This window comes from Lepisosteus oculatus, chromosome 2 (assembly GCF_040954835.1).
Source record: "Lepisosteus oculatus isolate fLepOcu1 chromosome 2, fLepOcu1.hap2, whole genome shotgun sequence".
NCBI lineage: Eukaryota > Metazoa > Chordata > Actinopteri > Semionotiformes > Lepisosteidae > Lepisosteus > Lepisosteus oculatus.
Window position 1 is genome coordinate 4,015,876 of NC_090697.1, and position 13,807 is coordinate 4,029,682.

General features: G+C 37.3%; 2 protein-coding genes across 2 annotated transcripts; both read left to right on the forward strand.

The window, feature by feature from the left end:
- The first annotated feature begins 456 nt into the window (after window positions 1-456).
- Window positions 457-1,437, forward strand: LOC138225460 (trace amine-associated receptor 4-like). Its single transcript, XM_069185610.1, has one exon. The coding sequence runs from the start codon at window positions 457-459 to the stop codon at window positions 1,435-1,437; it is 981 nt and encodes a 326-aa protein (XP_069041711.1).
- Window positions 1,438-6,230: 4,793 nt separating this feature from the next.
- On the forward strand, window positions 6,231-12,911 carry LOC138225462 (trace amine-associated receptor 13c-like). Its single transcript, XM_069185620.1, has 3 exons — window positions 6,231-7,252; window positions 8,161-8,188; window positions 12,720-12,911. Exons 1-3 carry the CDS (start codon window positions 6,231-6,233, stop codon window positions 12,909-12,911), a joined length of 1,242 nt encoding a protein of 413 aa, XP_069041721.1.
- Window positions 12,912-13,807: the final 896 nt, after the last annotated feature.

Below are 13,807 nucleotides of genomic sequence, written 5' to 3' on the forward strand. Positions count from 1 at the left end.
AAATTTCGAACCAGAGATCAACAGTCTAATACAATGTATTAAAGCACAGTATTCTACTGGCATTTTAAGGTTATACTTCATAAGTTTGAATTTTAACTTTACTAAAAGATACGAAACACAATATATTCTCTTAAAATGTTTTAAAAAGTGTGTACAATATGATTTATCATTTATCCCAATAAAACATTTCACTATATTAAGTTTTTTTTTCTTTCAACCATACTTGCAGGCAACAGGAAATATGATATTTGTAATAATCCCATATGATTTCAAGTAAAAATCCAAATATCTTTGACAAATGTTTAATTTGGTTCTCTTTCTTCTTTGCAGAAGTAATTAAAAATAGGTTTCATTGAAACACGTGGCTTCTGTTTCTATCAGCCTCATTTTGTGAATCTCAGCATTATGAATTCAACATTATTGGAGATCGACACAATAGAATACTGCTTTGAGGACATGAACAAATCCTGTATAAAAGAGCACAGAACTGTTGGTATGAAGGTAGCTATGTATTTTGTGTTTGGTCTTACAGTCATTTTCACAATTGGTGGAAATCTTGTAGTGATTATTTCCATCTCTCACTTCAAGCAGCTTCACTCACCAAATAACTTTCTTGTTCTTTCACTGGCAACCATTGATTTTCTCTTAGGTTTAATTGTTCTCCCATTTAGCATGGTTAGAATAGTTGAAACTTGTTGGTATTTGGGATCATTCTTTTGCAGACTTCATACATCTATTGACATTTTGCTTTGCACTGCCTCCATTTTCCATTTATGTTTTATCGCTCTTGATCGGTATTATGCAGTATGTGAGCCTCTTCATTATGCAAACAAAATCAGCATCAGAGTGTCCTGTGTGTTTATTACTATTGGTTGGATATTGCCAGCGTTATACAGTTTTGGAATAATTTACACCAAATCTAACGACAAAGGCCTAGAGGATGTTGCTGCCATACTATCATGTGAGGGTGGTTGTTTACTTATTTTCAATAAGTTATGGGCATTACTGGATGCAGTTACTTTTTTTGTTCCCTGTTTTGCCATGATTGGAATATATGCGCACATTTTCAGTGTAGCTAGAAACCAAGCAAGAATGATACAAATTATGGAAAATAGAATATTTTCGGTGGACGACAGTAAAAAGAAAACTCAACAGAACAGGGAACATAAAGCTGCTAAGACACTAGGTATAGTTATGGGTGTCTTTCTAATCTGCTGGGTCCCTTACTTCACAGATACAATGATAGACGTCTATCTCAATTTTGCAACTCCTTCAGTTGTTTTTGATGGCCTAATATGGTTGGGCTATGTAAATTCGACTTTTAATCCATTAATATATGCTTTGTTCTATCCATGGTTTCGAAAAGCACTGAAACTTATTATTACATGTAAAATATTTCACCGTAATTCATCTAGAATTAAACTTTTGTCTGAATAAAGTTGTCGAAATGTATAGCTGGGATAGTACACTGAAAAATTTCAATTCATCATTATAGATGTGTTTTTATTTATTTCAATAAAATGTTGAAAACCAGCATATGCTTTCATTATTTACTGTATGTCACTTTTTATTGTGATATTAAATCTTTATAAGTCTTTACTGAACTGGTACATTTCAAACACTAAAAACTTCAGAAATGTCTGATTAAGAAATTTAATGAGATACTCCAAAATATTTGGAAAAAGATGTGCAGTATTTGAATACAACAGAGATATAACTTGTGGTTGGCTGTAAGAAAAAGGAAGAATTGTGACACAACAGTCAGTAATCAAATAAACAGGCAAGTAATCTAGGGTACATGTGCATTTATTATACTGCGAGAACATTTCATTATTATATGAAAACTGTGTTCAATATTAATAAAAAATCTCTTTATTTCTGATGTCTTACACATAGATGAGAATAAAAATCTTCAAGATTACTCAATTTATTATTAATTTCCTGTTTTCCTTTAATGATGGTTCATCATTGTTTTTTTTACCCCATCCAGTTTGTACTACTTCTTTCTGGTCTCCTGTTTGTCAGGCAGATGCCTCAGCTGCTTTTCTGGAATGCTAAGCCCATTCGCACCCCTTTCTTTGGTTCTCAACACCATTCCGCTCCAAAGTCAAATAGCTCTTCAGCCTGGGGGCTCATCAACAGGATTTCCACTCCAAGACTGTGATACGCGTCCTCATTTTCCTTGGGAGCTCCGTGTCACACCCTCTGCAGCCAGTGGGCGCTCCTACTCTGTCCTGTCCCTAGTTTCTTGTGCTTTGGTCTCCTTCCGGGGCTCTCTCTCTGGGGCTATATATTTCCGGGTCACTTATTCTGCTTCGCTCAGCATTGGTGTTCAGATGTCCTGAAATCCGCCTAAGCATCCAGGTCGCCGCACGTCCGCTGCCTGAGGGCATTGGTTTCTATTCGACTCCTGAACTGCTGAGCCCGGGCTTTTTCCCCATTCCTCCGCTGTGCATATGGGTCTTTTTCTGCTCTCCTCCCTCTCCATGGCTTGTACTTTCTGACATCCATGACACTCAGCACAGGATTCCACTCCAAAGCTGAGGCTGCCCAGTTCCCGTCAAAGGGATGATTTACAAGGGTTGTGATCTTTGAGCTCTATACCAACCACCCTCACTTATCGCCGCTGAAACTGCTCTGAGTGTAGTCTGTGACTTCAAACCTCTCTGCACTGCAGATCTTTTCTAGGTTGCCTTTTCTCTGGAACTTTATTCTGTACTCCTGTCTGACTGCTTAGCAGCTTCTGGACAACACCCTAGAATCCTTGACTCTTCCCCGCTGGTCACCTTCAGTTCTGTCCTGCCCACAAGAGGAAACTTCTGTTGTCCAGGACCCCAGGGTTCTCCCCATGCAGCTGTTTGTCCTCTCCCTAGCCTAGCCCCATTCTTGCTCTTTTGGGTCCTGCCATAGTAGTTTAGTTTTTTTCTGTTATCGTTCCTGCTGCCTTCTCAGCTATTCTTGAAGTGACTTCTTCTCCTGACTCAGGGCTCTTTATCCTCACCTTTTTCTTTTGAGCTGTCTGGGTAACTTTTCTTTGCTATCATTTTTCCCAGTCTCCTTTCAGGGTTCCAGCAGAACCTTCTGTTTCTTTCTTAGGGAGTCAAGCATCCTGTTTCCACTTCGATGCCTGAGAGCATCTCTCTGTTAGCCAGAGCCCCTTAAGGATTCCTAGTTGTCAGGCTCTGACAGGGACTGCCCCCTGCTGCTGTGATGACAAAGGGACTCTCAGAATTGAGAGAGAACTTTGGGAAGGCCCATTTCCTCAGGAGTGCCAGGAGTGTGGGTTGGCAAACACAAGGGTCGACGCGGTGAGCAGTGAAACGAATAAGAGGGGACTAGAATATGAAACTGCAGCGTCAGGCGATGCAGAGAGCAGTTAAAGAGCTAAAGCTGGCATGTCGGGTGATGTTGGAGCTGATTCTGCTGCGCCGGTGAGGCTGAATGCCGGCTTGGAAATGAAGCTGCTACACGTTTGGAACCCAGGGATCTATGTGGAATTTGTATTGTTACAAATAGGGGCTTAAAAAATTAACTCTAGAATAAAGAGTCAATTTCCCTCTGGTTTTATGTCCACTCAAACTGTTAATAATATCTCTGGAAGTTTATACAGTAGAAGCCTGGTTTATGGCTTAGATTAAAGCTAAGTAATCATACTGTATGTCTCCCAAGGTGCTTCCCCGTCATAGTGACCGGGTCGTACCAGCACCGGCGGGCGTGGGAACAGCTGGCCGGCTCCGGCAGGGAGGGCATCTCCTCTCTGGAGCATCCGCTGGAAGGGAGTAGGGGACAGTCACCCCAGTTCCACTGGCGAGACCACTACTGGATAGCCCTTGTAAGGGCTGTGGCCACCTGTTGCACCCAAGAGTTGCTCAGGCCCTGGGTGTTCGCTTCCCCTGGGTTCGGTCTCTTTCAGGGTCAGCCGGCGCTTGATAGAGTCCGCTAGCATCCTGCCCGCTTCTGACACCCATTTAGCATTTTTGAGGCAGCAATGCTAATCAATGTGCTTCGAGAGTTTGAACCTGGGTCATGTCACTATTCCACTACAACCCTGACTGGGATTCTCTAATTAGTAGACACAGTGTTATGCCCTATTCTATTCTGTTCTGTCCCTTGTTTCCTGTGCTGTGCTTGTCCTTCCAGTGTGTCTTTGTGTGGGGCTGAATATTTTTGGGTCACCCTTACCTCCTCGCTCAGCATTGAGGGTTCGGATGTCTTGAGGCCTGCCTAGCACCAGGTCGTCTCTGCTGCGGCCTGAGGGCATAGGTTTCTACCCGACATCATCTGACCCCCTGAGCCCGTGCTTACCCCTCTTCCGCCGCTAAGCACAGGGTCTTTTTTTGCTCTCCTGCCATCCCACAGCATGTCTTTTCGACATCAATGACGCAAAGAAGTCACTTCAGGGTACTTGTAAGCAAGAGGTGTTGTTGATAAGGAAGACCTCTCTACAAATGCTGATCTATACATCAGCATTTAACCTCTGCATGGGGGATGTATTACCTATAATATTACGTGTTAAAAGATAAATGGTTAGAATTTCAATAGCAGAATGTACTGAAGTTCCAGTGTCCTACAATGAAAAAAAACTACTCATCCAGAGTTTGATATTCAACTAAACAGTTAAAAAAAATTCCATAGCTCAGGAAAGTGCGCTTCAAAATCTTTGCATTTTAGTCCTTTGTGTACAGAACATTTGCATCTGTGCTTTGGTGTTCCTGTCCTACTTCTGTCTTTTTTTAAAACATCTTTATTAATTATTTTATGCAGAAGCATAGAGTATCTTGTGAAAGATTGTGTATTGTGTGAAAATCATTAAACTGACATCTTAAGTGTCATTGGAGATTATATTTCTGATTGCATTCATGTAGCTGAGTGGACTGCAATACTCTGGGTAAAATAACTCACTCAAATATCATCTGTTAGGACTTGAAACCACCAGTCATTAGTTTAGAGATGTACCCAATATGCTGTGCTGTACCCACACTTTGCAATTAGCAGAGAGACGGATGTATTACCCAAGCCTTTATTCTAACTTGTCTGGATTCATTTTAATTAAACAAAAATTTTTAATTGAAGGTTAATTGTCTTTTTAAACTACAGGTCTAATCCATTGTTTACAGATGGAACAGCAAACAGCTGCTAAACAGGGACTGTATCTCTTTGTCTCATTGTCTGATTACAATGCTGGATTATAATTGTGTATTGTCTTTGACCAATAGCTTTTTGATATTCCCCTTGACATCCACACAGTGTTAAACATAACAAAGTCCCAGTGCTATATAAAAGCCTGTTTTCTAACAAGAATCAACAAAGAAAGAGAAAACAAATTTTCTGCAAGATGTCTTTATGAGGAGCCTGTTAAATAGTAAGTATTGTTTTATGATTTCACAAATCATTGTGTTTGATTTTATAATATATTAATGTGTAATTGTTACCTCAATTAATTATATATACACATTCAATAATAAACATAGGTTAATAGGTAAATATCAATGGGCTGTTTTTACTCTGAATCTTCTGTACTGTTAGCCTATCAGGCAAGAGGAGTATTTTGTTATTCATATAAAGCTTTCAGTCAATAAATGTGAAATCCTGAATGTTAACCTGATTTCTGATGAAGGCAGTATTGAAATGGTCATTTGAGTTCCCTCTGTAAACATGCAGTGCATTTCAAAAGCAATTTATTGATATTGTACTTCAAATGGGATTCTGTTTCAAACAAATGATTTATAGTTTATAGTATTTAGAGTATGATGAATGAGAGTTATAGATTCCTAGCTTAAATCATTTAAACAAACACATTTTAAACATTTCATGAAAGACAACGTTACGTAATAATGTAGATTATACTTCAGAATTTTGAATTTTAACATCACTAAAAGATGTGAAACACAATATATTCCTTTGAAACGTTTTAAAAAGTGTGTACAATAAGATTTATCATTTATCCCAATAAAACTTCTCCGGCACTCTCGTATTTCACATTGTTTAGGGAATTTAAGACACCCAATAGAGCATTTTTCACTATATTAAGATTTGTTTTGTTTCAACAATACATGCAAGCAAAAGGAAATATATTTTTAATAATCCCATATGATTTCAAGTAAACATCCAAATATATGGCAAATGTTTAATATGATTCTCTTTCTTCCTTACAGAAGTAATTTAAAATAGGTTTCATTGAAACACGTGGCTTCTGTTTCTATCAGCCTCATTTTGTGAATCTCAGCATTATGAATTCAACATTATCGGAGATTGACACAGTAGAATACTGCTTTGAGGACATGAACAAATCCTGTATAAAAGAGCACAGAACTGTTGGTATGAAGGTAGCTATGTATTTTGTGTTTGGTCTTACAGTCCTTATTACAATTGGTGGAAATCTTGTTGTGATTATTTCCATCTCTCACTTCAAGCAGCTTCACTCACCAAATAACTTTCTTGTTCTTTCACTGGCAACCATTGATTTTCTCTTAGGTTTAATTGTTCTCCCATTTAGCATGGTCAGAATGGTTGAAACTTGTTGGTATTTGGGATCATTCTTTTGCAGACTTCATACATCTTTTGATAATTTACTGTGCACTGCCTCCATTTTCCATTTATGTTTTATCGCTATTGATCGGTATTATGCAGTATGTGAGCCTCTTCACTATGCAAACAAAATCAGCATCAGAGTGTCTTGTGTGTTTATTATTATCGGTTGGATATTGCCAGTGATATACAGTTTTGGAATGATTTACACCAAATCTAACGACCAAGGCCTAGAAGATATGGTTGCCATACTGTCATGTGAGGGTGGTTGTTTACTTGTTTTTAATAAGTTATGGGCATTACTGGATGCAGTTACTTTTTTTGTTCCCTGTTTTGCCATGATTGGAATATATGCGCACATTTTCAGTGTAGCTAGAAACCAAGCAAGAATGATACAAATTATGGAAAATAGAATATTTTCAGTGGACAACAGTAAAAAAAGAACTCAACAGAACAGGGAACATAAAGCTGCTAAGACACTAGGTATAGTTATGGGTGTCTTTCTAATCTGCTGGGTCCCTTACTTCACTGATGAAACGATAGACGTCTATCTCAATTTTGCAACTCCTTCGGTCGTGTTTGATAGCTTAATATGGTTGGGCTATTTAAATTCGACTTTTAATCCATTAATATATGCTTTGTTCTATCCATGGTTTCGAAAAGCACTGAAACTTATTGTTACATGTAAAATATTTCACCGTAATTCATCTAGAATTAAACTTTTGTCTGAATGAAGTTGTCAAAATGTATAGCTGGGATAATACACATTGAACAATTTCAATTCATCATTATAAATGTGTTTTTGTTTATTTAAATAAAATGTTTAAAACATCTGCATCTGCTTTCATTATTTACAGTATGTGTTTTTTTATTGTGATGTTAAATCTTTATAAGCCTTTACTGTCCATGGAAGAACTGGTAAATTTCAAACACTAAAAATCTGAAAACAGAAATGTCTGATTAAAAATTTATTGAGATACTCAAATATAATTTGACAAGATGAACAGTATTTGAATAAAAGAGAGAAATACAGTAACTTGCGGTTGGTTGTAAGAAAGGAATAATTCATTGTGAAGCTACAATCGGTAAACAAAAATCAGGCAAGTCCACATTGACCTCTAGAGTACAGGTACATTTATTATACTGTGAGAAAATGTCAATATTATATGAAAACTATGATCAATATTAATTGAAAAAAACTTTATTTCTGATGTCTTACACATTGACGAGAATAAAAGTCTTCACTGCCAGTGTCTTGTGCAATTCCCTTCAAAACAGGTGGAAAAAAATTAATATGTGGTGAAAATCAAAGAAAAGGGTTTGCGTTTGTCCGGATCTGAGTTTATGTTCAGAGCAGTATAAAATATTTAAACTAAATGGGAGAGGGTTCACAGAGTAATATTTTTATAGAAAATAAATTATTGATGCAGAGTGCTGTGTTCACAAATATTGTATCATAGATATCTAATGTAAACATATCCATATGGTTGGCAACATAAAATAGAACAATATGAGTATAAACAATCTTTAGTTTCTCACACCTTCTACTCTTTTTAATGCCTCTTCAGAACAGCTTTCTGTAGATGCACAGCATGTCATTCCTTTCTTACCCATAAAAGTATAAACTTTGAGCATTCAAAGTACAAGTCATTTAAAATATGTATAAATCTTACATTTCTATTGAAAAGATGGACATCAAGGACATGAGATGGGCACTGATATAGAGGTCTGGCACACAGACACACCTGGAGATACAGATGCAGCCATTCAAAGTGCGCGGTACAGACACATACGGGGTACCGCGGTACGTGATTGGTTGACCGACAGGGGCACTCGTGGTCCGTTGGTCTGTCGTAGAAAGATTTACAGTAAACATCTTTACTGTGCCCGTTGTAGTATTGAATATTCATATGGAATTTTACCACTGAAGGGAAATCTTAGTAGCTGAGCATAAAAAGAATAGGAGCATACTGCAACGCGTGTGAAGGCCATAAACGATATTAATTTTGGAACATAAACATACAGTATATGGCTGGTCTCGGTACATTAAAGAAAACATACACGAAACATGATTTCATTATGACCAGAATCGGTCTTGAGATATTTTTAACTTGATTTACAGTATTTGAGAGGTATGTCTTGACACCGATACTACGTAAATACTGCTCACGTATATGTTTCTAGGTTTATATTATGCATTTCATATGGTCAAATTACTTTTGAGCAACTGATAAGAAGCGCGAAACGGTATACCCAGGGTGTTTTAGTTTTCTTTTTGTTTTAATGCAGTGCAGTGGATTGATTAGAGATATCAAGTACATACAAGTCATTTTTTAAATGTTGTAGTTCGTCTTGTAAAAATGTGAATATATGATTTGGGCAAACAGAGCCGCAAAGAAGGACATTATGGGTTGTTGTTTTTTTTTTGCAGTTTTATCTAGAACAAGCGATGCTTAAACCTTTGTCTGATTCTTGTGAAACTATCCACACGACAGTTACCTAGGAGTTGATCAGTGATGTCACTGATGGGATGTTTCTAAAAATCCATCCTCTGTAAAACGTCTTCTCCAGTTGTCCTGCATATGTATTCGCTAATGAAGCTGTGTGTTCTGAGCCTGGTTCTCTACATTTCTGTATGAACCAGCTTAGAGGGCTAAAGACAGCTTGTGTTTAAATTGAGTGTAAGGTAATTTATGCTTCTAAAGTCATGGTCAGCATTTATTATTGTACTGTGCTGTAAACTTGTTCTGTGCCTAATTACATTATTTTATAGCTTTATCAAATCTGTACATTGTCTGTTGATAATGTTTCTGTAGTGCTTTTTCAGCCCTCAGCATGTGACCGCGCCGGTGGTGCTGTGGGTGAGGTTCCTGACTCCCATATCACATGGTCTGTGATGGAATCCCGCTGGAGCCGTGACTTTTTTTTAACAAACATTTCTTTGAAAAAATGAAATGTTTCCCTTGGTCAGAGATTAAATAAAACCTCACTCGCACCAAACAAATTTATATTTCTAAATATCACAACAGGATCGAATTTAAGTCTTTTTAATAACAATGAATAGTCACCTATGCGTTACAAAATAAACATTTATACTGATTTGAATCGCGTTTTGATTTAAATCGTAAACGCGTGTTTAAATATGTGTTTAAAGGCGATATACTGTATAAAAGCGCTGATTCTCATGGAATGTGTTCCGCCGGGGATTTTAATCGCGTATCTAAGGAAAATTGCAGTGTAACTTTGTTCATGCACAAACAGTGGCATGTTACATTATAATTTGGGTGTCTCCTCTTGCCAGAAAGCTCTAAATTGCATTTTGAGTGCGGTTTTTGACTTTTTCTAAATTGCAACCCATGTATAAAGCTGATGCAGTTTAGACTGTATTCTAAACTGTATTACAGCAGCACATTGGACAATGCAACGTCAATTGCAAAAATGCACTTAGAATCTGTACAAGCCCTACTATGAAAATTATTCAAGACCGATTCTGGTCATAATGAAACCATGTTTCATGTATGTTTTATTTAAAGTACCGAGACCAGCCATATACTGTATGTTTATGTTCCAAAATTAATATCGTTTATGGCCTTCACACACATTGCTGTATGCTCCTATTCTTTTTATGCTCAGACACTAAGATTTCCCTTCAGTGGTAAAATTCCATATAAATATTCAATACTTAAATGGGCACACTTAAGACATTAAATATACATATACATACTGTATGCAGTACAGTTTGCATACGGTAATATGTTTATGTTCCTAAATCAATCTCTTTTATGAGCATGTGAAAGACATGGTGAATCGATTCTCAAAAATTACTGTACTTTGCATGATTGGAAACAAATGCGTGATTGCGAAATGCTGTGGTGTTACTTTTACAAAGATGGTCAATGAAAAAAAGAATGTGGATCAGGGCAATACTTTGAGTTTACACTTACAGCTCGTCCAAGGTCATTCATTATTAATACTATTAGAAATATCTTCGTAAAGACTTGGATGGCGACAGCTCAAACATGAGAGGTTGAGCTTTATTAGCTCCACATTGCAGAAATTCCGGATACTCTTATTTTGCTAGCGGTATTTTCCGGTAACTTGCGGTAGACTGCGTACAGTGTACCGGAAAATAATGCGGTATCGCCCGCGCATTTTGAATGGCTGCATCTGTAAACAGTCAATTTAATAATGTTTATTTTGAAATAGAAAATGGGGGAAATAAAACAATAAATTAAAAGAAGCACTAGCTCATAGTATGAACACCTGAGTGCCCTGAAATTCCCTATATAAATACCAGGGGTAGTTAACCTAAAACTGATACATTTAACTGTGAAAAAATCACGTCAAAAACAAAATTCTGTCTAGACTCTCGATTTTTCTTGGTTCATTATAGTTCAGTGTCTTCTTTTCATTCTCTTTTAGTTTCAGGACCATAGTTCATGGATGTCCATAGTCCATTTCCTACTGTCAGATTCCAAGTAGCAAAACACAGAGCTTAAGAATTTGGCAAACTTCTCTCATTCTTCTCCACAACTACTGGCTCAATAGTCAACTTATATAGAATAGAACAGGGTGCATTGTTGTTCTTTGTTCCAACAATTACCTGTTGCCATCTTAGGTCTGGGTGTGGCCATTTTTATGCAAGCAAACTGATATTAAATGTCTCAAAGTAAATACTGTCCCTTCAGGATGACATCTCTAGTGGCATCACAATACACACTAATGGGCTTTGCTGAATTTATGAACTAGGCAATTCAATATTTTTCATTATGGAGTGAAAATCATACTCAAAAGATGCACTACCAAATATCATACTGATTTCAATTTTAAGAGTCTGGAGCAGTAAATACAGGGTCCCCAAAACCCCTGGGTTTGTGTTGTGGCATTAGTGACATAATGTATAGTTTTATTGCAGATAAAGTAAGGACATTTAGTACAGGCAGTAACAGTTGAAATCTGTGCATAATAATTATTCTGATGTATAAATAATGTATGCATTCCAGGTCATGATTATAGTATTTATGAACATTTTTTCTTCATTAACTTATTGTCATGGGAGCTGGATCTGACTCCCATGAAGTGCATTGTTAAAGACTCTATGCAGACGGTATAATCTGGAAATGACTGGAGAAGGACATCAGGGGAAGGTACAGCAGGATTAGGATGGGTTGATAGACAGGGGGTGACTGTAGTGATCCGGTGCACGGGGGGAAATGTGGAAGCAACCAAATCCAGGAAAGTCCAAAACGGGACGTTGGGGTGCAGTCCGTAATCCAAAGGCTGGGAGATCCATCCAAGACAGATACACTTACAATCACCGGGAAGGGGAACCGAGACCAGGAACACAAAGAACTAAAAGCATAACGGGACCAGGCGATCTGAATCTTGGACCAAGACGGTAGGGACGCCAGGGAATAAGGCCTGCCCTCGGGCTACCTACGAGCCTTGTGGCGTCCATCTTCCAATACTGAGCCAGGAACTGCAGAGACGCTAGGCTTTTAACCAAAATACATACAAGACACACCAGAGAATAATAAAAACTAATTGTAACAGAAAACGGTAGGTGCGCTCTCTAGAGGAGGGAAGTAAAACGTAACACTTATCTGGTTAAATAGATCTGGTTAAGTATGCCTGAAGCCTTCTTGAAGTATAATATTTTTTTAAACATCATACTTGCCTGAATGATAAGATATCATTTGTGGGTATTCACCTGTGCAAAGGAATACATTATTGTCATTCATTTCTATAAGTGTTTAGTGTACTATTGAGTCATATTATTATAATTTTATGTGGTTTAAACACAGCTGCAGGCATGTAATATGTGTAAGATGTCAGTAACCCACGCAGCAGCATGTTATGGCTTTTTATTTTTCAATAATCTGATCAAGGCTGCAGTACTATGTAAAACTGTAAGGTGGTGCAGTGAATCCATGCACTGCTTAAAATGTTTTAATATAATTTTAATGATCACTTGCAAAACAGTTGTATACATAATGGCATCTAAAAGAAGGCAATCTGCAAGAACAAATACTTGTATATACAATTTTGATGTTCAGTGTGGATATCTAAGGATAATACTTCACTGAATTCTTTAATGTGTTTGGCACATCAGAAATGTTTTTTTTCTCCATGTATTTGTAGCGGAGCTAGTTCGGATATGGTGACGTCAGCGCCCTCACTGCGTGTAGCAGGGACCTCGGCTACTGGGGCTGAGGGAGGTCTCCTTTAGCTCATGCAGCTGGTTCCCTGTTGCGTTCCGCCGGAGACCCGGGTTCGTCTCCCAGGTGCTGCGGGACGGAACAGATGGCGGGGGGCATGACACCGCGCGGAACCGCGACGGTCACATATTCAGCTCACGAGCTTTTAAAAACCACGTGCTGTAAAGGAGACACTTACTGTTCCATTTTAAATAGATCCCTTAAAAATAAAAAAATAGCAATGTAAATTCATAAATGTAAAATGAATTCATGCACTAGCAAAATCCAAAAGTATTGTAAATATCTATCTTTTGTCATCGTCTCCTCATGTCAGTTATAAATAGTCAAAATATATAATAAAACACGGGAATCCTGCAGGACAGCATGACTGAAAGGCAGATTAGCATGTATGAGTAAAACACTACATAATCATGTTTTGAAATTCTAGGAAAAAACATCCTTGTCACTAGCTGCTATCAATAAAACAAAAGAGATTCACCGAAATTGATTACCTCCTGCCCAGTTCACTGAACCGTTTCACACTATCAATTGATTTCATTTTTATTTGTCATTATACTTACATGAGTGCATAGTATAGTGAAAAGTGTTTCTCATTATTCTCTCAGGTGCAGTATATAAATAGTATACAGTATATATAGAATATATAGTGCATCGCCATTTGTATTGAAGATGTATCAGATATTAAACTGAGATGAGCATATACTGGACTTAAAATTCATCAGATATCTACAGTACAATATATTGAGTGGAATGAACTGTTTGTTTGGTGTGTGCTTTTTTATTTGTGCTATTTTAAAAGCAAGGAGACGATGTGTGGGACAGTAGGAAATGCAGTTTTTTCTTGAAGAATTTAATGCCACAGTCTAAATTGAAAACTACAAGTGTTGCTTAGTGATGAATTTACTTAATAGGAAGTTTCATTTTCCATTACACTGCAAAGAAAAAAAATATATAAACAACAGATAATTTACATTTACTGATGTTATAATTCTTTTCAGAGGAAGTGAAACCAAAGCAACCAGAAGTGTTTCAATATTAAAACCAAAGAAACCTAAAACAAA

Excerpts from the sequence above, each read along its gene's own strand:
- LOC138225460 (XM_069185610.1), top strand. The coding sequence starts at position 457 with ATGAACAAATCCTGTATAAAAGAGCACAGAACTGTTGGTATGAAGGTA.
- LOC138225462 (XM_069185620.1), top strand. The coding sequence starts at position 6,231 with ATGAATTCAACATTATCGGAGATTGACACAGTAGAATACTGCTTTGAG. Across the intron at positions 7,253-8,160 it reads TCATCTAGAATTAAACTTTT|CATTCAAAGTACAAGTCATT; the intron begins GTCTGAATGAAG and ends ATAAACTTTGAG. Across the intron at positions 8,189-12,719 it reads GTACAAGTCATTTAAAATAT|GGACCTCGGCTACTGGGGCT; the intron begins GTATAAATCTTA and ends TGCGTGTAGCAG.